This window comes from Myodes glareolus, chromosome 8 (assembly GCF_982192425.1).
Source record: "Myodes glareolus chromosome 8, mMyoGla1.1, whole genome shotgun sequence".
NCBI classification, from domain to species: Eukaryota; Metazoa; Chordata; class Mammalia; order Rodentia; family Cricetidae; genus Myodes; species Myodes glareolus.
The window spans coordinates 4,933,965-4,956,979 of NC_142033.1; the positions used below are offsets into that span (position 1 = coordinate 4,933,965).

Below are 23,015 nucleotides of genomic sequence, written 5' to 3' on the forward strand. Positions count from 1 at the left end.
TTAATTTCAAAAACCATCCCAAGAGGCATAGCTGTCAAATCTATTTGGAAGTATAGAGGAAGTAGGCTTAGTAAACTTGGCTGTGTCATTCATTTCTAAATTTGCATGCTGCTTTCTCTTCAAAAGGCAAAGGCATGGATGAAGTACTTGTTTCTCCCAAAGCAGAAAGCCTCAGCTTCCTAAGGACACACACAGATACTCTAAGAGATCAAAGCACTTTACAATTCTGCTGACTCAGCAGAAGTCATGCAAAAGAACAGAGCATCTTATTCTAGATGGAGGACCAGAGGAGACTAAGCATTTCTGAGAGGAGTCAGTCAATTCTTGTCAGCTCCTGTACTAAGACTTCAGTGACAACCCCAGATGCTCAGCTATAAAACATCCCCAGAAGCCCAGGGCTACAGACAGAGCCTGGGTAGTAGTTGGAGCACAGTAGGATGCAGGGACCCAGATACAGGTTAGAGAAGCATGGTAAAAGTTCTGGATACACTGCAATTACTGCCTGTTTATCTTTATCCATGTGTGTCTTCATCCCTGTGTATCTTCATCCATGTGTGTGTCTCCATCCCTGTGTGTCTTCATCCCTGTGTGTCTCCATCCCTGTGTGTCTCCATCCCTGTGTCTCCATTCCCTTGTATCTCTTAAGATTTAACATTTCCCAAATCCACTGAAAGGACAGATTTCTCATTCCTTTTGTGAAGACAATCCTTTTGTGAGTATGAGAACTGTGGATGGCTTTCCTTGGTTTCACCTTATCTATCTAAGTTCTCCTGATCATAAACTGGTAAGGAATTTGTATTAGAAAGATACCAGGCCACACCAGGATAAAGAAGTTGTGGGAAATAAGACAGTCCTGACACTTGTTTTCTTATTTTTCAGTAATTCAAACATAAATTTGTGCTATTGTTATTCATTAGTATTTTGGACACACATGAGGAATTTAAGATATCAGCATATTCCTCTCCCATTTATATATCAAAGTCAAATCAATGAAAATGATCATAGAAAGTAAAAGTATTTTATGACATTATACAAAAATGATATTTTCCTTTCAGCATAGTGAAATCTGTGTTTTACATATCCTCCGTAGAACATTTTGCACACACACACACTACCCTTTGATTTCCTGAAGTCCTCTAGTGTGTAAGGCAGAGGGAAGACCCTGAATGCTGCCAGGCAGAGCTCAGCCTTTTTGGTTTTGCTGTCCTCACATTGTTGGGCTCTGCTCACAGGTGCTATAAATTATACATGTACAAACTGTATGCCATTGTAAACTATCAGAGCAGCCTATGCCAAACTCAAAGGTTTTGAAACAAGGGATTCAAACCCACAAACAAGACACCAAAACCATTTTTAAAGGCCTCCAAAAACCCATTCTGCACATTTTCTACACTAGGGAACAGTAGGATAAAAACACAGCCACCTGTGCAGTGGTTACCATGACTCACTCTGGGGAATGGGCAGAGGACAGAGAGTTAATCTTGAAAGCAGGGTTTCCCTCTAAGCCTAGTAGCATTCTATGTCCCCATGGTGACACTGTACTCAAGCTTACATTACAAAGTTGTGACATCTACTGACTTCTACTGTTTTGTGTTCTGGACAGAAATGTTGTCCCAGGAATTCATTGTGGAGCAAAGCCTGTAACACAAACAGGAACAGGGAAAGGCAAATAGTTTCACATTTCCATAAGTTTCCAAAGAATAAGCATAGTTATAACTTTAAGTTCAATCTTGACCATGATTTTCAAAAATATTTTTAAAAAACACCCCAAAAACACAATCCCCTCCCCCACACTCAGGATGTTTAGGATTAGAATGATGGGGTTTCCCAACTACTGAGAGGTGGACTTTATAACTAGACTACTACAGCCACCTCCTTTTCTCCTAGTCCATAACTGTGTAAACACTGTAACTGAAATCATACTAATGATTTACAACAATATAGTCTTGCTTGTTTTCATCAAAACCAACTGTGATTATGGGAGTAAGAAAGTCTACTAAGACACACTTTACAGAGGAGAAAGTTTGGAAAAGTCAGTGTGGCCCTGGATATTACATGATTTCTGTTTCTTTTAATTTCCTAAAAAAAAACTTTTATATAGCAGTCCCTGGTCCTATAATCATTTCCTTACTGGGCATAATCACAGCTATTTGCTTTACATCATATCATCTACCTTTTCCCTTAACTCTGGGATTTTTCTCACCTTTATTTCCTTCAAATAACACATGACTGGGGGAAGCCTGAGATGACTCACTGACCTTTGGCTAAAATCAACAGGAAAGTTTTCATCTTTTGCTCCTGAAAGGTAATCCCTGGGGAGCAGGTAGTTAGAGATTACAGCTGGGTAAAAGTCTTGGTTGGAATCATTTCAATTGCTACAGTTGAGAGCCCAAGTACAGTGACAGACAGGACAACTTACTGTAAACCCATAATGTGGAATGCTCAAGTGCTGAATCCATGTGAACTCAGGTTTCAAGCTTTCTGGATGTAGTGATAGACCTGAGACATACTATAAAGGACAAAACCATGAATTAGAACCAGTCCAGGGACTAAGAATTCTAGACATGATTCTTTCTCTTCAAGACCTCTTAATCCTTCTCATAATTTATGTTGAGATCAACTAGTTCTTTAAAAACATTCCTTCAGTTAACTCTAAATAGAATTCTTCACTCTTTGCAAAGCCAAAGCTCTTGTGAATTTTAATAGAGTGACCAGTCACCCCACTCAACAGGAGCTATACCTCCAGATATTATGTAATTTTTAAAATGGCATGCAATCTATGAACACTCTTTAAACTTTAAATATACCCATCCTACATATTTAAAAAACCTATTTAGATTCTTTATAATATCTAACTTATGTAGGTATTATTTATGATGAACAAAGATGAACAAGGGACAGCTATGAAGCTCACCTAAAACTTGCCTTACCTCTCTTAAGTACACTAAAATATGCAAAACAATGTTGTGTGCATGCATTCAGACTGCAGTGGACCAAATGTTTATATGGAAAATACAATATTTGGCTTCATAATAGTTTTAAAGTCCCATATAGAAATTTTGTACAATAACCAGTTGTCATAGTTCCTTTCCTGTGGCTGTGACCATGGTTAACATAGAAAAGTCAGGAGCTTTCCTGAGTACATATTACAAACATAATGGGAAAGATATGAGGTAAATGGTCTCATTCACAATTACCTCAGAAAAGAGAGGGGGAATCTTGGAATAAATCTAACCAAATGAAATACCTGTACAACAAAAAGTTTAAGTCACTGAAAAAAATACAAGATAAACAGAACTCCCATGCTTATAGATTCATAGGACAAGAATTATGAAAATATCCATACTATCAAAAGCAATAGATTCAATGTAATATTCATCAAAATTTCAACGAAATTCTCAGAAACTAGAAAAACAATATTAAATTTCAAGTGGTAATAAAAAAGACTCAGGTTAGTTGAACAATCCTAAACATCAACAATAAACCTGTCAGAAGTATCACCACCCATTGGTAAGAGAATCCATGTCCCTGTCATGTGAAGAATAATACATATTCTCTATTGACAAGGGACTTTAAGTGGGCCTGTCTGCACATCTGGGAACAAGAACAACAGACTCTGACAAACTTGACCACCCATGCGTCCTCTCATAAAGAGGACAGTATGCCTTTTGCTAGGTAGGACCAGGGTCCCACTCAAAGGAAAAGAATACTTGAGCCTGGGCATGTCTTCCCTCAGAGATGTAGCTGTCACTCCTTGGGGACATGCACTGTTCAGTTTAGCCAAGTATTGAGTTCTCACCATCACTTTTATAAGCACATTGAGCAAAAGTAAAAGCAGAGTGAACTCTACCAACTCCATGCCCTTTAGCTTATGAGGAGTTGTTAGGTTCCTTTTGCAAGTTAATTTTAAAGGCTGTCTGGATGATCCAAAAGAAACAACTTGGGACACATGAACTTGAGCAGCAGAAAAAACTTTCTGATTTTGTTTGTTTGTATGAATATTTTGTTTTCTAAGTAAGGTTAAGACTAGACACTCATCAAAATTAACTTTTACAAAAGCTGTTTTAGTTACATTAACAAGCTTTTATTGTCATGTTAAAAATAACAAACAAAACTTGTAAATCTTAATTTGAAAGGTTTTCCTCATGTTGTCATTACCTATTTCCCATGGGCAATGATTTCTGCAGTCTTTCACATGGGTGGAATGTGTTCTACCTCTTTGACTTTCTAAACTGTGCTCTCAGTAATATCACAGAAAGGGGGCCTCCCAGGTCATTTCCAACTTGTTTTCTGTATTGTTTTTGGGCCTTTTAGCTGTATTGGCTTCCCAAGGATGAAACCATAGGCTGGAAATTTTAGGAGAGGCTACTCGGTGAAAATTTTGTAACCAAAGAGAAAGCAAAGTGGAGGAGAAATGACACAGTTGATGAGAAACTAATTTTAGTTTCCCTTATGGGAAGTCCTGTGGGTCCTCAAAATAGGAGAAATGTAACGTTCATGTCTCTCCATCTGAGGAGGTGGTAAATTCCTACTAGTGTATATTTAAGATTTGGTTTGTTTTTCAGTTTATTTATTTCTATTATTTGTGGCATTTCATCTGGATTCCTTTGAACAGTTTCAGTTCATATCTCCCTTGTGGTTTTTTACTATATCCATACCCCTTTCTCTCTTTGGGTAAAAGGCACATCATTAACACTCATACCTGACTGACACACACCTGGATAAACTCCAGCTAAGTTTGGTTTCTACAGTTGTGATAAAGACACTGTAAGCAAAATATGGGAAAAGGGGGTTTATTTAGCTTTCCGGTCTATCATTAAGAGAAGTCAATATGGACACACAGGGGAGGAACCTGGAAGCAAGAGCTGAAGCACAATCATGGAGGATGCTGCTGATTGACTTATTTCCCATGGCTTCTACAGCCTGCTTTCTTCACAGCCCAGGATGACCTTCCCAGTGTAGTACTGTCACAGAGGGCTGGGACCTCCAACATCAATCACTAATAAATGGAAGTACCCTACTCAGATTTGTATACAGGTGTATAGGAAAGAATTGTTTTTCAACAGAGGTTGATTTTGTTGTTTCGTTTTGCTTGAAACCAAGTTCCTCTCTGTAGCCTCTGCTGTCCTGTAGACCAGACTGACCATGGACATGTGCCAGCAACTCCTGAAGAAGTTTCATCTCCATTATAATCAAGACTTTATGTCAAATATAGAAAAAAAACTGAGCAGCACAACTTCCATACAATAATAACTTCTGTATTGCATCACAGACAACCTGAATTTCCATGGATTTATTGTAAGATATAGGCTGGTCAGTGTTTGCTCTCTTGATACTACATAGTCTCTCTGATCAAGAATACAAAGAATTTACTAGAGGAGTCTCATTTACCTTCATCCTGACTGACCTAGAAAGACTGATGTGGGAGTTCCCTCTGTGTGCTGTGGTTACCATTAATGAATAAAGAAACTGCTTTGGACTTATAGCAAGGCAGAACTGAGGTAGGCAGGGAAATCTAGGCTGAATGCTGGGAGGAAGAAAGGCAGAGTCAGAGAGACGCTGTGGAGCCACCACCGGAGATAGACATGCTGAAACTTTGCTAGTAGGCCATGATCTCATGGTGATACACAGATTAATAGAAGTGAGTTAAATTAAGATGTAAGACTTAGCCAACAAGAAGCTAGAGCTAATGGGCCAAGCAGTGTTTTAATCATTATAGTTTCTGTGTGGTTAATTGGTTCTGTGCGGCTGGGACCAACAAGCATCCTCCTTGCAACAAGAGACAATGGCCAAAACCCTGCATGGCCTCTCTGATAATCCATACCCTCTTTGCTATAGGCTTTCAAGCTCTGATGAAAACACAGGAGAGCTCTACCAGGCTTGTAACTATAACTCTGTGCAACATTTAGATAAAGCTCAAAGGAACACAAACAATTTGAAATCTTGGTTCTGCTTTTCAAAGAGTTAAGTCTAATATCATTAGCAAAAACTCAATTAACTACCTTGATCACATGTATTTTTATTTTATATCTGTGATAATTGAAATTGGTTGTGTAAAGCTTTAGAAGTCAATGTTTTAACTGTAATCATGTGTTGGCCAATACTCCCATAACAACTCTGTTTCATACAGATGAATACAACTGGTGTATTCATCTTTGACTTACACATTGTCATATCATGCATATTATCTCTAAGTTTTATCTTTTACATTTATTAAATAGTTTACTTGGACCCTTAAAACTTGTTTTTAACTTTCTAGTCTTTCCTTCCATTCTGAAAACATCCATCCATATTAATATTCATACATCAATCTTTATTAAAAATCTGCTTTACTTTCCCCTTCTTCATTTTGTTTTTTGTTTTTTATTTTGAGAGAGGGTTTTTCTATGTAGCCTTGGCAGCTCTGGAATTCACTACTCTGTAGACCAGACTGGCCTTAAACTTACAACTTACAGAGATCTGCCTGCCTTCATCTCCTTCTGTCTTCTGAGTGCTGGGATTAAGGGCATGCTCCACCATGCTCAGTCTTACCTTTATATTCTTATAACCTTTTTTTAAAAATTAAATCTTACTTTTAAAAATTTCCGTGGGATATGGATGTTTGACATTTGAGAGTAGGTACAGAAAATCAACTACTTCTTTATCATCAGGGTACAGAAGAAAACTAAAGAGAAATCTTTTCTATGAATAACAATAACATGCAGTTTAGAGTTTGTTTTTGTGTTGCTGTTGAAATTCATTGGTGAGGTTAATTATCTTAGTAAGAAGCCTGTCAGTTCCAGGAAAAGAGTGGCGTTATTTTTTCACGTTTGAAACATGTTAGAGGCCATAAGGATGTTGCTAGAATTGGAGTTTTCTGTTTTATTGGTGCCCACATTTTGGCATGGTTTTATCATATTGGAAAAAGTATGGGAAGCTGTATTCATGAAATGAAAGTTTAATGGTTAATAATTTATTTTAATAATTGAGAGTTTATATTTTCTTATGCCAATGAAAGGAATAGGTGATAGAAACCACTGTATTGTCTTCTATAGCTTTTTATTGACAACAAAACCACGAAAGGGCTCTGTAGGCTTCTGTCTGACAGTGGACAAATTTCTAAGTGTGTATTATAATTGGGGACTTCATTTTAAGTCTTGGCAGGCAAGGAGTACACAGGCTATCTGGGATTCCACAAATTATCTTTGTTTAGTAACCATTTAAAGTCATAAGCCATGATTTTAAAGGTTTATTTTGAAGAGACTCGTGCAAGTAAAGAGATTTTCTTTAAGATTTTAAGTTTATATCAGAAAAAATTATAATGTCTATCCTTCATATTAACAATTTTGGTAATAACAAAGTGCTATCAAGGTAAAGGGAAATCTTGATTATGGGTGGACAAGTGACTCAGCTTCATACTCGTGGAGGACTGCTTGCTACTGGGAGGTGGCAGTGGCCTCTCTACTAATTTGCTGGAGCAAGATATGGACAGGGCAAGGAAACATCCTGCAAGAGATTCCCTGCAAGGAGCTACACATCTTCAAGGGTGCACTTAGGCATGGAAGTTCGCGGATTTGTTTCAATGTAGCCTTAGTTCTAACTTTTTAAGTAGATTGTATTTGTTGTGAATGCATATGAAATTTAGGAGCTAAGAACTCCTCATAGTGAAAGCAGACATGTAAACCAAAGTAGAAAGGTTGTCAAAGACCAAGAGGGATGGCATCAGTGAATTATGTGGTTTGGGGCAGCCAACCCCAAACACAGGCCAATCTATATCAGAGAAGTAGGGAAATTTCCAGGAGACAGATGAACATCATAATATCACATGTACTCCTTTTGAAATTTCTAGCCATATATTCTCTGGGATAAATTTACTCTGTTTTGCACTCTTACTTTTCCCATTAAATATATTATCACATGACAGAAGGGAAAGTTATATGGACACATTCAGTCATATTTAATCCTCCACCCAATGCACTGGAGGTGCTGTAGAACTGCTCTGAAGGTGACCTGGCTTCCCTTCTACACTCTGGGGTATAAGGACTAGAACCTTATACAATGGACAAAGCTTTTGGAAATGGTCACAGGCCTTGCTGTTTTCACTGTGCGTTAGGGTCCTTGCTCTAGGATGGCAGCAGAGTCAATCTCCTACAGATCAATGGGTCTACTAGTAACTTGACAGTCTCCTGCCACATTCCCTGAGAGTCTGGAACCTTGGCAATCAGAGGTGAAAACACCATCAGTATGCCCTAACATGAGCATCCAAATAATCAAAGAGATTTTTAAGTCTAAGAACCAGAATGTGAAGACTCCCTTTACAGAAACTAATCTACAGCCTTAACAGAGTACTCTGAGACTGATCCTAAATATGATGGGGAAAAACTTTCCATCAATTTCTCTTTGTCTGCTATATGGGGTGACTTACATTTTAATGGAGTGCTGTAAGTATAAGCAGTGAGCTAGAAATGCTGAAATATGGGCAGGGGATTCAAGGAGACATGGCTTGCAGCTGCTAGAATGCTCAAGGACAGTCTCCATCCCACCTGAGTGTTTTCTGCTTTTCTTTTTCTTGCAGTGAAATAAATGCATGGGAAATATTGGGCAGACTACTGCAGTGGTCGTCTGTGACCGACCATTCATTTTTTGATTGTATTGATGGCCTGCTCTATGAGATGGAAATCCTGTCTGATGCTGTGTCTAGAGGGGTCATAGGTTCCAGGGGAGAATCTACTGGATATGATATTACACTGACTTCTAATGAGTTGTTGTGACACCCTCAGATTAGTACATCTCAGACCTTCTTCAGAGAAGCTTCTCTTTGTAGGAAACAGTGATTAACACAGACCCACCACAGCTCAATATACAGAGAATAAAGACTACAACATAAGAGGATCCAGCCCTGAATGGGACATCTGGATATCACACCCTCTTCCCAAGGATCAAAGATCATGATGAAGAGAGGCTAGAGAGACTGTAAGAGCCAGAGGCAGTGGACAACTACAACAAGACAGTGTTTTCTGTCACAACAGGACAGTGACACATGTGAGTGCAGAGCAGCTGTGACAGCATGGGCATCACCTGTATAAGATCAAGACAGAAAAAAAAAACCCTGCATAGAGCGGGGGAGGTAGACATGAACTCCTACTCCTACCTGAGGAGCTATTGGCAGTGTTGACTTCTGGGAGGGGGAGAGCCAGTTTTCTTTAAGGATGTGGCCCCTGAAAGCCTTTCATGGTCCAGTAGATGGCCCTTCACACAGGCACGTATGGGCACAGCTAAGTAGACCCAGTGGTTTACAAAAAGCAAAACAAAGAATGAGACAGGGAGGGGAGAATGGAGAGAGTGACAGGAAATGTAGCAATTACTTCCCTGCTGCTGAGACACAACACCATGATAAAGGCAGCTTGTAGAAGAATGAGTTCCTTTGGCCTTGGTTTTCCAGAGTGATAAGATGCCATCTTGGCAGTGAGTCATGGCAGCAGGCAGCAGGTAGCAGGTAGCACACAAGGACTTGGGAGAGGAAGCTGAACACTTATATCTTCATGTGACAGTGCAAAGAAGAGCGGTGAGAGGAAGGGGACAATGCTATAAACACCCACAGCCCCTCCCCTGCCCCAGGACAGACTTTCCCATCAGTCTCTACCTTCTAATATTTCTAGAACCTCTCCAACAACACCATCATCTGTGAAGCAAGTGTTCAAGTCTCTAAGCATTGGGGACATTTCTCATTCAGAATTCCACAGGGAGGGATTTGGGAGAGAGAAAATGACATGGACTTCATTTAAACACTTTGTGTGCATTTAAGAATTTCTCAAACAAAAATTAATTAATAACATATTTGTTGAAGGTTTACATTAGAGAATGGTCATACATATATGACCATATAAATAAGAATAAAAACAAATCTTTGCATTTTCTCAAGGACAGGAATTTGCCATTACTAATCTACAGAAGGCTCTTGTACTAGCAGAAAGAACATGACCATTAACTCATTACATCAATCCTTCTATTTACTTGATATGCTTTTTGGGAAAATGTGGAATCTGGTTCCATTAATTGGTTGATTCTTGTAGACGGAGGCCACTTTTTCAATCCCAGCTGCTGAGACCATAAAATAATCACACAGAAACTATATCATTTGCAATAATGTTAGTCCAATAGCTAAGTGCATTTCTAGCTTACTCTTATATCTTAAATTAACCCATTTCTATTAATCTGTGTGCCACCACTTGGCTGTGTCTTACTGGCAAGGTTCTGGGACCTCTGTTAACAGTGGCAGCTACATGGCTTCTCCCTGACTCCACCTTCTTTCTCCCAGCATTCAGTTTAGTTTTTGCACTTAGCTCTACTCTGCCCTATCACAGGCCAAAGCAGCTTCTTTATTCATTAATCAATAAAAGCAACACATATACAAAGGACTTCCCACATCAGAGTCATTTACATTACATGTGTCATTCATGGGCATGAAAGACAAAGACTGAGTAACCAATTACAGACAGATGAGCAGAAGTGTGCTAATTCAGGAGACTGATTAGTACTTAGGAGTATGGAATCTTTCACTATTCCTAACACTTTTAAGAACAATTGAACTCTGAGACAGACTCCTCATAGTGAACAATTACATTGACCATGACCTTGGCTTTCCCACTAGAGACTACTAAATAAACCAAATCACATCTGTTGTGGTTAAAACAGCAGGCAAGTCTCTCACACTGATGAAATGAAGTCAGCCATCTGTCTTGTGAGTAAATCAGCCAATTATACTGCTTTCTTAAAGTTCTAATTTACTGTATTTTGTAATGTGATCCCAAGAAATGTCTGTTAAGAGCTCACTAGAAAGGGCATGCCAACCACATCATAGGACTGACATCAGAGTAGCAGCCACAAATATGAAAGCAAAGGTGGTTCCTTCTCTCCTACAGACCATAATAAACTTTATCATAGGGCTTCTTCCCCAGACCTGATGTGTCAAGCATGTACATGTGCAAGAAGGAACACACAGAAATTTTACCTATTAGAAAAAACAATTCACACTCACCATCGTGATGAGAAAATAGATGGTTATGAGTTTTGTTGGTACAGCTGCTGCAATCTCCCCTGCTCCTAAAGACAGTGTCAGGGAACTGGCACAAAAAGTCAACATCATGACGGTAAATATCATAGTGAAGAAACCCTTCACATCTGTTCTTACTCCTTAAAAGGAAGAAGGGGGGGAGTAAGTGCAACTACCGAAGTCCAGGTTATTGTACAGTTTTTAAATAGTACTTCAATCTCCAAGGAGACTAGCAAACAGTTTTATAATCACTTTATTATTCTGAATCTCCAATTTAATTGCCTCTTTCCATGTATCTACATAAAAATTTATTTTTTATTTATGTGTATCTTTATGTGTGTTTATGGGAATGTATGACATATGTGTGCAGTTGCCTTTGGAGAGCAGAAGAGAGGAGCAGATCTCCTAGAGTTGCCGTTACTGACAGTGAAAGATCCCTGATGATTATTGTGCTGGAAACAAAATTTGGGAACTGTGGGGAGCAGCAAGAGCTCTTAACCAATGAGCCTTATCATATGACTTTATTTTTACACTTGCTACAAAATACATTTTCATACAAAAGTCTTTCTCCTCTATGCACAACCATGAGCAATTTATGAGATTCTGGCATGTAGAGCTACAAGCAACACAGCTGGCAAAAATTCTGCTGCTGTCTCTCACAGGAGAAAGAGCAAAAGAATTTGTTCATGTTCACACTCCCCTGTGGTTTTTATGATTGCATTAGTAATGAATCTGGGAGCAGGACTGTGCCAATGAGTTTTTGTAAATTTAACTGAACATGAGCTAGGGTCATATGGAAACGGGGAACCTCATTAAGAAATGCTTCCTTTAGATTGACAGGTAGGAAAGCCTGTGGGGACTTTTCTTGATGAATTATTTATGTGGGAGGTCTTAGACAACTGTGGATGATATCATCCCTAGGTGGGTGGTCCTGGGTTCAATAAAAACCAGGCTTAGAAAGCCATTAGAAGCAAGTCAGTAAGCAGAATTCCTCCAGCCTCTGTTTCACTTCATGTCTCCAGGTTCCTGCCCTGAGTTCCTGTCCTGTCTTCTGTTTTTGAAGGACATTGAACTGTAAGAAAAAATAAACCCTTTGTTCCCTATGCTGGTTCTGGTCATGGTGTTTGTCACAGTGCTATAAACCTAACTAAGGCAAGGGATAAACAACCTAGCAGTGGTTTTAATATCTAGAGGACAGGAGGGTGCCCTCAACTTTAGTTTTCCATAGGAAATCACCATGTAACTACTCTGGAGGAAGACAATGGGTCCCATAAGCTGATTTGTAATCTTTATGGAGCTAATGTGATGAGTCACACATAGTTGTGTGCTTTATAATAGTCACAAGAACACCAATTAGAGTCTGGGGGAGCTGAGTTCAAGTCTAATTGTTTACAAAGATATTGTTTATTATCATGGTGTGTATAGTACATGCATTGGTATGGCTGTGCATGTGCCCTGGTGTTCATATGCCATGGTGTGCATGTGCCATGGTGTGTATGTACCATGGTGTGCTTGTACCATGGTGTGCATGTGTCATGGTGTGCATGTCCCATGGTATATATGTGCCATGGTGTGTATGTGGAGTTGAAGAACATCTTTCTGGAGTAATTCTCTCTTCCACTGTGGCTTCTGAGGATCAGATTCAGGTTGTCTGGCTTGCAGGACAAGAACATTTTCCACAACCATCCCATGACCTAAGTGACTAGTTTGGAATGATCAGTCTTCTATAAAACAAAGTCTAAGCTTTTCAGTATTATCTATAAAAGTTTGAGAATATGTGTGAAAGAGAGTGCGTATGTTGGGGGTCTGTATGCATGTCTCTGTGTGTATCTGTGTGAGTGTGCACATGTCTGTATATACATAATATGTGTGTGTGTTTATGTGTCTATTTATGTGTGCCTGTGTGTATGTATGTATGATTGTACATGAGTGTGCCTGTGTGTTTGTATATATGTGAAAATTATGACAATTCTAAACAGTCTAGGATGAAACCTAACCATGTGCACAGATGATTCTTTTCACATAATTTAAATAATACTTATATAATATAATTTCAACAAACACCAAATGTACTGCCATTTCTCTTTAAGATGATAAAGAAAGACAATGTATACATTTAAATATTTTACTCATATGTACATATGTAAGGGATATAATCCACTTTTCTATATTTTATTTACGTATGCAGACACTTATACAGAAACATAGAGAAAAATGTATAGCTGGGCTACAGAGAAGGCTCACTGATTAAAAGCATGTACTATTATTGCAGAGGCCCTGTATTCTGTTCCCAGCAACTACACTATGGCTCATATTCTTGGGTTACAAGTGATCTGATGTCATCTTCTGGTCTTCCCAGGTACTGCATCCACTTAGTGTACACACACACACACACACACACACACACACACACACACACACACACCACTCATAGACACACAAATAAAACAAAAAATAATCTTTTATCATACATATGGATAGATACTAATAATTGATCTCGATCTGATGACTGTCTCAAATGTATAACTTATTGTTCATTATTATAGATAGAATCTCAGTAAAATTAGAACTTCATAAACAACTTTGCAGTTCTTTTGAGACTTTGTTCACATTAAACTCCTGTTTTAGATGGCCCACAGTGGAGATGTGCTTTTCTACTTCTGCTCTCCTACTTTAGGCTTGCCAGGGTGATGGCTGAAAGCAGCTTCTTTATTTATTAACTAATAAAAGTGATACATATACAGAAGAACTTCCTACACCATTGCCACAGTTGTAGAAGTCAAACACGCTCACCCAAGAGTAAAGACGTATTTTTCTTGCTTTGTCACTTACCCACCATGCTGAATACTATAACAGTAAATATAATACTTGGGAATAACCTCCTGGGCACCAGCTCAGCCAGTAATTTCCCAAGGAAATACGATGACACTCTGTAGTATCCAATGGTGTGCTCATGTCTACAGAGACAAAGATCACATTATACATCCTAAGATTAATTTAGAAGGCACAGGGCAGATGCTGGCTACACTGACTTCTGCTACCACAGGCAGTCTAACAGGACAATGTCCTCCATACTCCATGCATGTCCCCATCTTAGGGACCAGCATTTCTAGGCCATCATCCTTATGACATCCCTACTATGATTCTCCCTATCACAGAACTCTCCCCTTTTGTCCACTCTGGGCACACAACAGCCCTCCAGGGAAACAGTCTGATGTGCCCACTCTCCCCAGAGTCTCTGCCCACTGAAGATGACTCCTTGAGGAGCAGTTCATTCAGACCATGGTCATGGAGACTTCTCTCCTTCCAGTTCTTATGAAGAAGGTGACACTGTCACTCTGTGGTCAAGGTGCAGCTTCAGGACACTACACCCTTCTCTTCTTTACTCTCACTTTAGGACAGATGTATTTAATAATCTCTCTTTACACCGTGAATTTTTACCAGATGCCAAACCTAACCCTTTCTATTCCTGGTTCTTCCAAATTCCAAGCTCTTTCCCTCCCAGTGTCTTCAGCATATCTCTGATTTTATTGTTGTTGTTGTTGTTGTTGTTTGGTACAGGATCACCAGTGCAGGCTGGCCCTAAATTTCATATGTAGCCAAGAATGGCCATTCTCTTGCCTCTATCCGGGCCCCAAGTGCTAGGATTATTGATAGCTCTGCTCAGGGTTTTGTGGCACTGTGACTCTAACACAGGGCTTCATGCACACAAAGTCAGCACTCTACCAACTGAGCAAGGATCTCAGCTCCTCTCTGATGGCTCCTCCCCTTGGCATGTACTTGGATGCAAATCTTGACCATCTTTGAGGGCAGGGAATCTTAAGCACAGCCCACCAGGAAAATCTTTCATCTTTGAAAAGCATGGGAGATAAACAGCTCTTTTAAGTTCAGCTGCTGTCTGGCTTTTTTCAGCCCTCAATCAAGAGAATGACACTAATTCTTGAGCAGTTGTATTTCTCCAAATTGCTGCTGAACCCGTTACACTTAAGCTCTATGAAACCCCTGACATCCTTATTTGGGGGTTCATGAATTTCCTGTGATTCTCAGCCCCCTACTACTCTGTTTTCTCCAGAACTGAGATCTAGTGACCACACCCCAAATTGAAATTTTCACTGAGCAGTAGACACCTCTGCTCTTAATTTCCCATACATTTTTATTAATATTAGAAATCACTTTACATATTTCAAAATGCCTGGAGATGCAACAATGATGAACATAAACTTCTACAGTTTGTTTACTTTTCAGTTAAACAAATACGAATAAAGGCAAAACACTAGTATTTCTTGAGATAATATCCTAGGCCCATATATGAATGTAATCAACTTAATCACCATCACCTGATGCCTGCTCCTAGACCAGGGGCTACTCACAGAAAGCGATCCCTGTCAATCATGAAGAGCTCCCTGGAAGACAAGCTTGTGATACATTCAAAGCCTGTAACCAAGAGGAGGACAACGGTTCTGCAGGGAGAGAATGGAGGCAAAAGGAAATGACAATTCAACATTAGACGTTTTTTCCTATAAAGCTTGTTCCATAGATTAGATAACATAGATTTTCAAAAAAAAATAAGGAGTAGTGGAGAGACGCTTCATCAGTAAAGAGTGCTTGTTGCTCTTGCCAAGGACCCAGGTTTAGTTGCCAGCACTCACATGGTCGAACACAAGCCTCTGCCACTCTAGTTGCAGTAAATTTGAGGCCCTCTTCAATCTCCACAGGTCTTAGGGCATACGCACGATGCATATACATCCATGCAGACAAACACTCATATACATAAAAATAAAACAAGTATTTAAAAAAGAAAGAAATAAAATGTAGAACTGTTCTGGTTATAGAGGCCAGGAAGCATAAGTCCCATGAGTTATTTTCCTCTCTGTCTCCACTTCAGTATCTATTAGTGGAAGTTTGTCCTTTAAAATACAACAATTTGATAATGACCCTTAATATAATCATCCTAGAGTACATAATTCAGGAGTTATTTGGTTTTAGGTTAAACCATGAGAGAGGAGCATCATAATGCCATCTGTGTCCTAATCATGGAATGAAACAGCATTGTAATATCTGTGACATGAGGCCTGAGAAAAAGTGGCCAGACAGGAAGAACCTGAGAGAAAATCCTAACCTCAGACTCTCACTCTGCAGGGTGAAGACACATTTGCCTTTAAGTACACTGGCAGCCTAATTCATCACTTCAATTTAACAAACTTGGTAAGCATCATTCGTAATGTATAAAGAGAGAAACATAAAGCTAAATATGTGTTGATTTACAGAAAATATGAATTAAAACATGAAACAGTGGGGGAATCCACACTCAACAGCTTACTATAGAATTGACTGTAGAAACATCTTTAAAGCCTTAATGATCATCCCTAAAATAGGTCAACCAACTTCCTGTATGGTTTCCAAAGACCTCAGAAAATGACTTCATTCATGCTTATTTATGAAGAAATAATTTGTGTTCATGTGATATGGGATTGTAAGCAGGAGGATGAGGAATAATAGGCCCTCTGCAGTTAATCTGTTTTCTGAACACACATGTCAGGTTCCTCTAAGACAAACGATATGACTGGGTCCTAACAGCCTGCTACATAACACTTTTTTAACTCACAGTCAGAGCTCAGTGACTCTCTTTATCTAGGTGGTAGTTAGTAATCAAATCAGATGAAACAGGACCTTAATGGAGATGATTTTCCTCCTACATTAGCGAAAAATTCCATTTTATAATCTACCAAAGGCTTCATTAAAGCAAAATGTTGGAACTGAAAGACAAGCTAAGAATAGGTAAGACTCTGAGAAGAGCAGGAAGGAAGCCCTCCAAACTTCTGGACCTTGGGAGACAGAGGTATGAGAATCGCCAGACAGAGGACAGTCTGGGCCACATGACAAGGTCTATGCCTGTCAGGTCATAACCATGGCCGTGCCCAAAACAGAGGACCTGAGCACCACATGACCAACAATAGAGAAGAGAACCTGAGTTTCTCTTCCTCTCCTAATGAGCCAGCCTTGCTTTCAAGTCTCATTTATTTAACTTTACTAAATGCAGAACTTTCTCTCTCCACTCTTTCATTCCCCCACACATCCATTCCCTGGTACTTGGGCATTCTCCCTCTCTGTCTCCAATAAATTGTCCTCCAGTTCCATATGTAATTACTTTCCTATGCTTTATCAACAAAACCAAGAACTTAGAAAAGGAACCTTGTGGCCCTGGCTATACTTAATCATATACCATATTTACTTTCTGATCTGATTTTTTAGATATTATAATTGGCAACCTATATCTACACACTTAAGGTATAACACTAGTGTGTTACAACCTAGGAACAGTATAATAGTCATCTCACTGCAGACTAACTCTGATCCACACATAAAGAAATATATAGAAGAACTGATTTTTATGCTTATTCTTGACTTAAAAAGTAATTAGTGCTAGTGAAGGGTCGCTAGATGTCTGAATTATTGTAGTCAGTGTTGGCATTGTTGGATTCCTTGGGATGTAATTTTCCTTCTAGTATTCTCTGTAAGGCTGGATTAGTAGTTACGTATTGTTTAAATTTGTTTTTATCTTGGAATATTTTGTTTTCTCCGTTGATAGTGAACGAAAGCTTGGCTGGGTAAAATAGTCTGGGCTTGCATCCATGGTCCCTTAATTTCTGCAGTACCTCTATCCAGGACCTTCTGGCTTTCATGGTTTCTATAGAGAAGTCTGGTGTAAGTCTGATAGGTTTACCTTTATAGGTTACTTGACCTTTTTCCTTTGCAGCTCTTAATATCCTTTCTTTAATCTGACTGCTTTGTGTTTTGATTATTATATGGCGAGGGGTTGTTTTTTTCTGATCCAACCTATTCGGTGTTCTGTATGCTTCTTGCACCTTCATAGGAATATCCCTCTTTAGGATGGGAAAGTTTTCTTCTATAATTTTGTTGAATATATCTTCTGGACCTTTGATATGCAATTCTTCTCCTTCTTCTACTCCTATTATTCTTAGATTTGGTTTTTTTATTATGTCCCATATTTCCTGAATGTTTTGTGATGAGAATTTGTTGGATTTGCTGTTTTCTTTGGTCAGGGCGTTTATTTTCTCTATGGTGTCTTCATAATCTGGGGGGGGGGGAGGGAGGAAGGATGAATATGGGATCAGGGAAGATTATATTTTAACTAAGGGAGCCATCTTAGGGTTTACAGGAGACTTGATTATATATGGGATCCCAGGTCCAAGGAGAGATCCCCCAGATTGCTCTCTGGACAGAGGAGAGGGTGCCTGAATCGGCCGTGGCCCATGACCATACTGATGTATATTTTGCTTATCACCATAGATCCTTCATCTGACGAAGGACGGCGATACAGTCGGAGATCCACATTGCAACACCGGACTGAGCCCCCCGAGGTCCAAATGAGGAGCAGATGGAGGAAGAACATGAAAAACGAAATCAGTACTGCGAGGGATGCTATCACCCACTGATACAAGGGAACGGATCTGATGAGAGTTTACCAAGGCCAGTTGGACCGGGACTGAACGAGGACGTGATCTAACCAGACTCTCCGAATTTGGCCGGATTCTCTGACTGTGGCTGACCCGAAGTCTTTTTGAAAAGCCATTGACTATGACATTGGGACCTGTTTCCTCTACATATAATGGATTTTGGGGATCCAGTTTGTCTGGACACTCACCTTCCTGGACCTGGAGGGAGGGGGAAGGAACTGGAACTTCCCACAGGGCAGGAAACCCTGACTGCCCTGGGGGACGAAGAGGGAGGAGGAGGGGGAGTAGGGGGAGTGGGAGGGTGTTGGGAGGGGGGGCGGAAATGGAAACTTTTATAATTTAATAAAATGTACAAAAAAAAAAAAAAAAAAAAAAGTAATTAGTGTTTTCTGTACATTAAAACAGATTTGTGGGGCTGTGAAATTGGCCCACTCAGCAACGCATCTGCCTTGCAGCCATGAGGACCTGAGTTGAAATGCCCAAAACACATGGAAAAGTCCCCAGGCACAGCACTTCTCATCTGTAACCCCAGTGATGAAGGGTACAGAGATGGATACTTGAAGTTCATTTGTCAGCCCAGTCAAATCAATGAGTACTAGGTCAGTGAGGGACCTCCCTTGAAAAAGAAAGTGCAGGGACATCAAGGAAAACCTGGCATAACCTCTGACCTCCACGTGCAGACACTTGCACACTCAACAACATAGACATGTGTACACACCCACCTAAACATGAATGTACCGCGCACAAACCTGGACATATAATACATAACACTACAAAAAGGCATACACAGACACACCACACACACAAACACTATGTCAACAGAACTTGCATGGTCAAGCCTCTCTACCCATTTGGAGGTAACTTGAGGCCACAGGTATCAAGCAAGGAGCCCAGTTGAGCACACAGTGTTGTGCAACACATAAATTACAGGGAAAATTCTGAAAATTGTGATCCTGATGAGAAACTGTGGGGAACATGCTATAGTCATTAAAGAGTTTTACCAGGAAAGCATATTGTTAAATCCACATTATAGCTCAGACTACAAAAGTGACATCCATATGACAAGTCAGTAAAAATTGATTCCTATCTGTTTACTCCATACTCACAAACAAACCCAACATGTTCAAGAAAACTGACAACAAAAGAATAAGTAGGTAAACATATTTATGCATAAAATATTTATGCAGTAAGGTGATGATAAATAGACTAAAATGGCAACACACAGAATAGAAGAGATGATTGTGGATTATGTATTATAGCACAAATAATAAAAACCCGAGACAGTTACTGGAGTTCAAGCTGAAGATCAGAAAAGCAAAGCAGGCAATCACTGGAGAGTTCTCACCTCTACTATGCTCAGACCGATGGGATGATTCATCGAATCATCTGACTGAGACTGAGACCCTGAGCTTCGGTCTCTTCCCACCTTATATTCCTTTCTAGTGCTGGGATTAAAGGCGTGCACCACTGCTGCCTGGGCTCTGTGGCTAACTAGTGTGGCTGCTGGGATTAAAAGTGTGTGCCATGACTGCCTGGCTTGTATAGCTGACTAGTGTTACTAGTTTTGCACTCTGATCTTTGGGCAAGCTTTCTTTATTAAAATATAAATATAATTCCACTATAATGTATCTTGTGGAGGAGTCACAGCTCAGAAACAAAATCACTATAACTCATCAGCAGAGAAAACTCAAGGGCCAGTGAGAGGGTTCAGCAGCTGTGATGACTGTGCTGAGCTTGATGACCTGCAGTGCAGTCCCCCAAACCCAAGTGCTGGAGGGATCCGCTTTTGCCAGTTGTCCTCTGACCTCCACATGCATGAGGGTGTGGACGTACTGGAGCCCTGTGTGGTGCTGGTGAGGATATGAATAGTGCAGTGGGGTTGGAGACAGGACAGCAGCTCCACAAACAGTTAACCCAACAGCTATCCTTGGGTCACCTTAGTTTTCTACCGCAATGAGCAAGAGTCCAGGGCTCAAACAGATGCACTTGCACGCTCAGCAACACAGCATACATGCACAGTGGGCTGTTATTCTGCTTTACAGAGTCCAAGGAATCCCCACATGTGTCGCACTTTGAGGGGCCTGAAGACATTACACTAAAGGGGAAACCAACTGCCCACCCCCAAACAAACAAACAAAAAAAAAAAGAAAAAAAAATCAAAACACAGATACTTGTATGACTCCAATTCAGGGTTCCCACGTTCGTCATGATCAATGCCAGGAATCTGGAGTGGGTAGTATTGGGAGTTTTCTTTCAGAGCTGGAAGATTCCATTGGGAAGATGAAAAACACCCTAGATTAGAGTGTGGTGATAGTCACATAACATGAAGCTACTCCATACACTAAACTGGTAAAATGTGAATTCTGCAGTGTGTGTAGTTTCCTACTCTCTATACACAAACATATGTGGAAAACTGAGGTCTTCCACTCAGCTTTCAATGTATTAGCACACTCTATTATATGATAAAATGTTTATTCTTTCTTGTCACAAATTCTAATTCTTTATTTTACTTTATTTGGTTTTTCAAGACAAGAATTTTCTGTGTAGTTTTGGAGCCTGTCCTGGCACTAGCTGTGTAGACCAGGCTGGCCTCGAATTTATAATGGTCTGCTTGCCTCTGCCTCCTGGTGCTGGCACCAAAGGTGTGTGCCAGCACCACTCACAAATTTGAATTCTTAATGGATTTATGTAAACTTGAACAAAGTGACAGCATTTTCTCATTTGCTTACCTGTTCTGGACGTCAGCACAATCATTTTGCAGGGCAAGGAAAGTGGTACCCGTAATCACGGCTGCTAGGACTGCAATAATTGTCTTTCCAAAAAAAAAAATACAGGGAAAACATTTCTATTAGGATTCAATAGTATTCTATACAATTGTTTATTATTTTAAGATATATGGTTTCCTAATCAGATCTCTCTACTGCGATAAACACTATATTTTGGCCACAGTGCCTGGAAGAATACAAAGCACACGCCAATAGACTTTTTGTATGTTAATATAAAAATGAATGTCTCTGCCATCTGGGACTCTGACAATGCAGACCCTGGAAGCTAAGACTTCTCCCAGTGCTCCAGCAGGAATGGACAGTGAAGGATTTAGTTCAGGAACTAAAACCTGGATGACACCGGGTGGGAGAGAATGCAGGCGCCTGGGGAGCTTAGGGAAAAAACCCAGGTAAGTGACGAAAAATATCCACCTAAATTGAGATCTCAACTCTAGTGCCAGAAAACATAGTTTTCTACTTCAAGTGGCTCAAAAGGACTCAGGATTTCTTTACTCTTATAGTTAGAAACAAGTACACATCAGGCCACGGGACAGCTCGGTTATAGAACTCTCACAACAGACACTAGACGCTGATCCCCTCTAGTGCAAACCAAACAAGAAAATTAAAAATGGCTTACAACACAGTTCTAGCAATGGGATTTTTTGTGCTAAGAAGGGTGAGCTGGTCCTCACCTGTGTCATCTCAGGGATGTCTGTGCTGTGTGGGAACCAGCACTATTGCTGCCACCAAAGTGATCATACAGCATTCTTTGTGTCGTTTGATGCTCTCCTTGATCATCATCTCTGTCACTTTTACTTCATACACCTCAGCCAGAGCAGCCTGGGCTCAAGTCTTATCTAAACTGCCAATTCCTCCAGACCCTCATCTACTCCCATCTACCCAATCTGTGTTGACCATCACAAGGAGCCTGCACTGCTTCAGTTCTGGTAGAAATGACTTTAAAGGGTCCTTCAATTAGCAAAGGAGTAAGGCTATATGATGCTGTAACTTATTTGACACTTTCCTACCACTCTTGTAAAATTTTAAAAATATAACACAATAATATAAGGGAAAGCATCCCATCTTATAACTTAACAACGTAAATCAAAAACCAAAATTCCAGCACCCAGAAACATGACTTAAGAATTAAGAGCACTTGCTGCTCTTGAAGAGGACCTGGGATTCAGATCCCAGGACACAAATAGCCCCTAAGAACCTTCTGTAAGTCCAGTTCCAGAGAATCTGATACCTTCTTCTGGCCTTCATAAGCATGCACATGATGCACAGAGATGCATGTAGGCAAAAAAACTCATATACATACAAAAAATAAATAAATAAAATTTCAGTAAGTTAGTCTTCAATTTCTAGCATTGTTAACACACACACAGAGACAGAGACACACACTTACCTCATGATATTGTGGTACAATGAGTAATCCAATTTGATGAAGATAACTCATTTGTCTCTAATCATATTGAATCTTCTTTTCCCAAAGACATAGGACACAAAAATGCCCTCCTCTTTTACAGAAATGCCCGAGTATAAAGAACAAAGTATTGGGAGCAACTGGGAGTGTAACTCAAATGCTTGGAATGTCTACATGCATGCAGGGAAGGAAGCAACATTTAAATAAGAAAAGGCTAACACACATGTTAAGAAGTACGTGGTGTTTCATTACAGCCAACAACACACGACCTTTCAGTAGTCAACAGAAACTAAATGCCTGAGAATAAAATAACA

General features: G+C 39.8%; 1 protein-coding gene across 3 annotated transcripts in view; it reads right to left on the minus strand.

The window, feature by feature from the left end:
• Positions 1–23,015, minus strand: part of LOC148121082 (ATP-binding cassette sub-family G member 3-like) — a 54,046-nt gene that overhangs the window by 406 nt on the left and 30,625 nt on the right. For 2 of the 3 annotated variants that reach the window (XM_087908785.1, XM_087908784.1), the window contains 6 exons: positions 21,240–21,322; positions 15,403–15,492; positions 13,865–13,989; positions 11,018–11,172; positions 2,420–2,509; positions 1,553–1,638 (listed from right to left, as the gene is read on the minus strand). In XM_087908785.1, coding sequence (XP_087764911.1) covers positions 1,553–1,638; positions 2,420–2,509; positions 11,018–11,172; positions 13,865–13,989; positions 15,403–15,492; positions 21,240–21,322 — 629 coding nt within the window. Of the gene's footprint in view, positions 1–1,548; positions 1,639–2,419; positions 2,510–11,017; positions 11,173–13,864; positions 13,990–15,402; positions 15,493–21,239; positions 21,323–23,015 lie in introns of those variants that run through there. The other variant, XM_087908786.1, reaches the window with a different exon arrangement.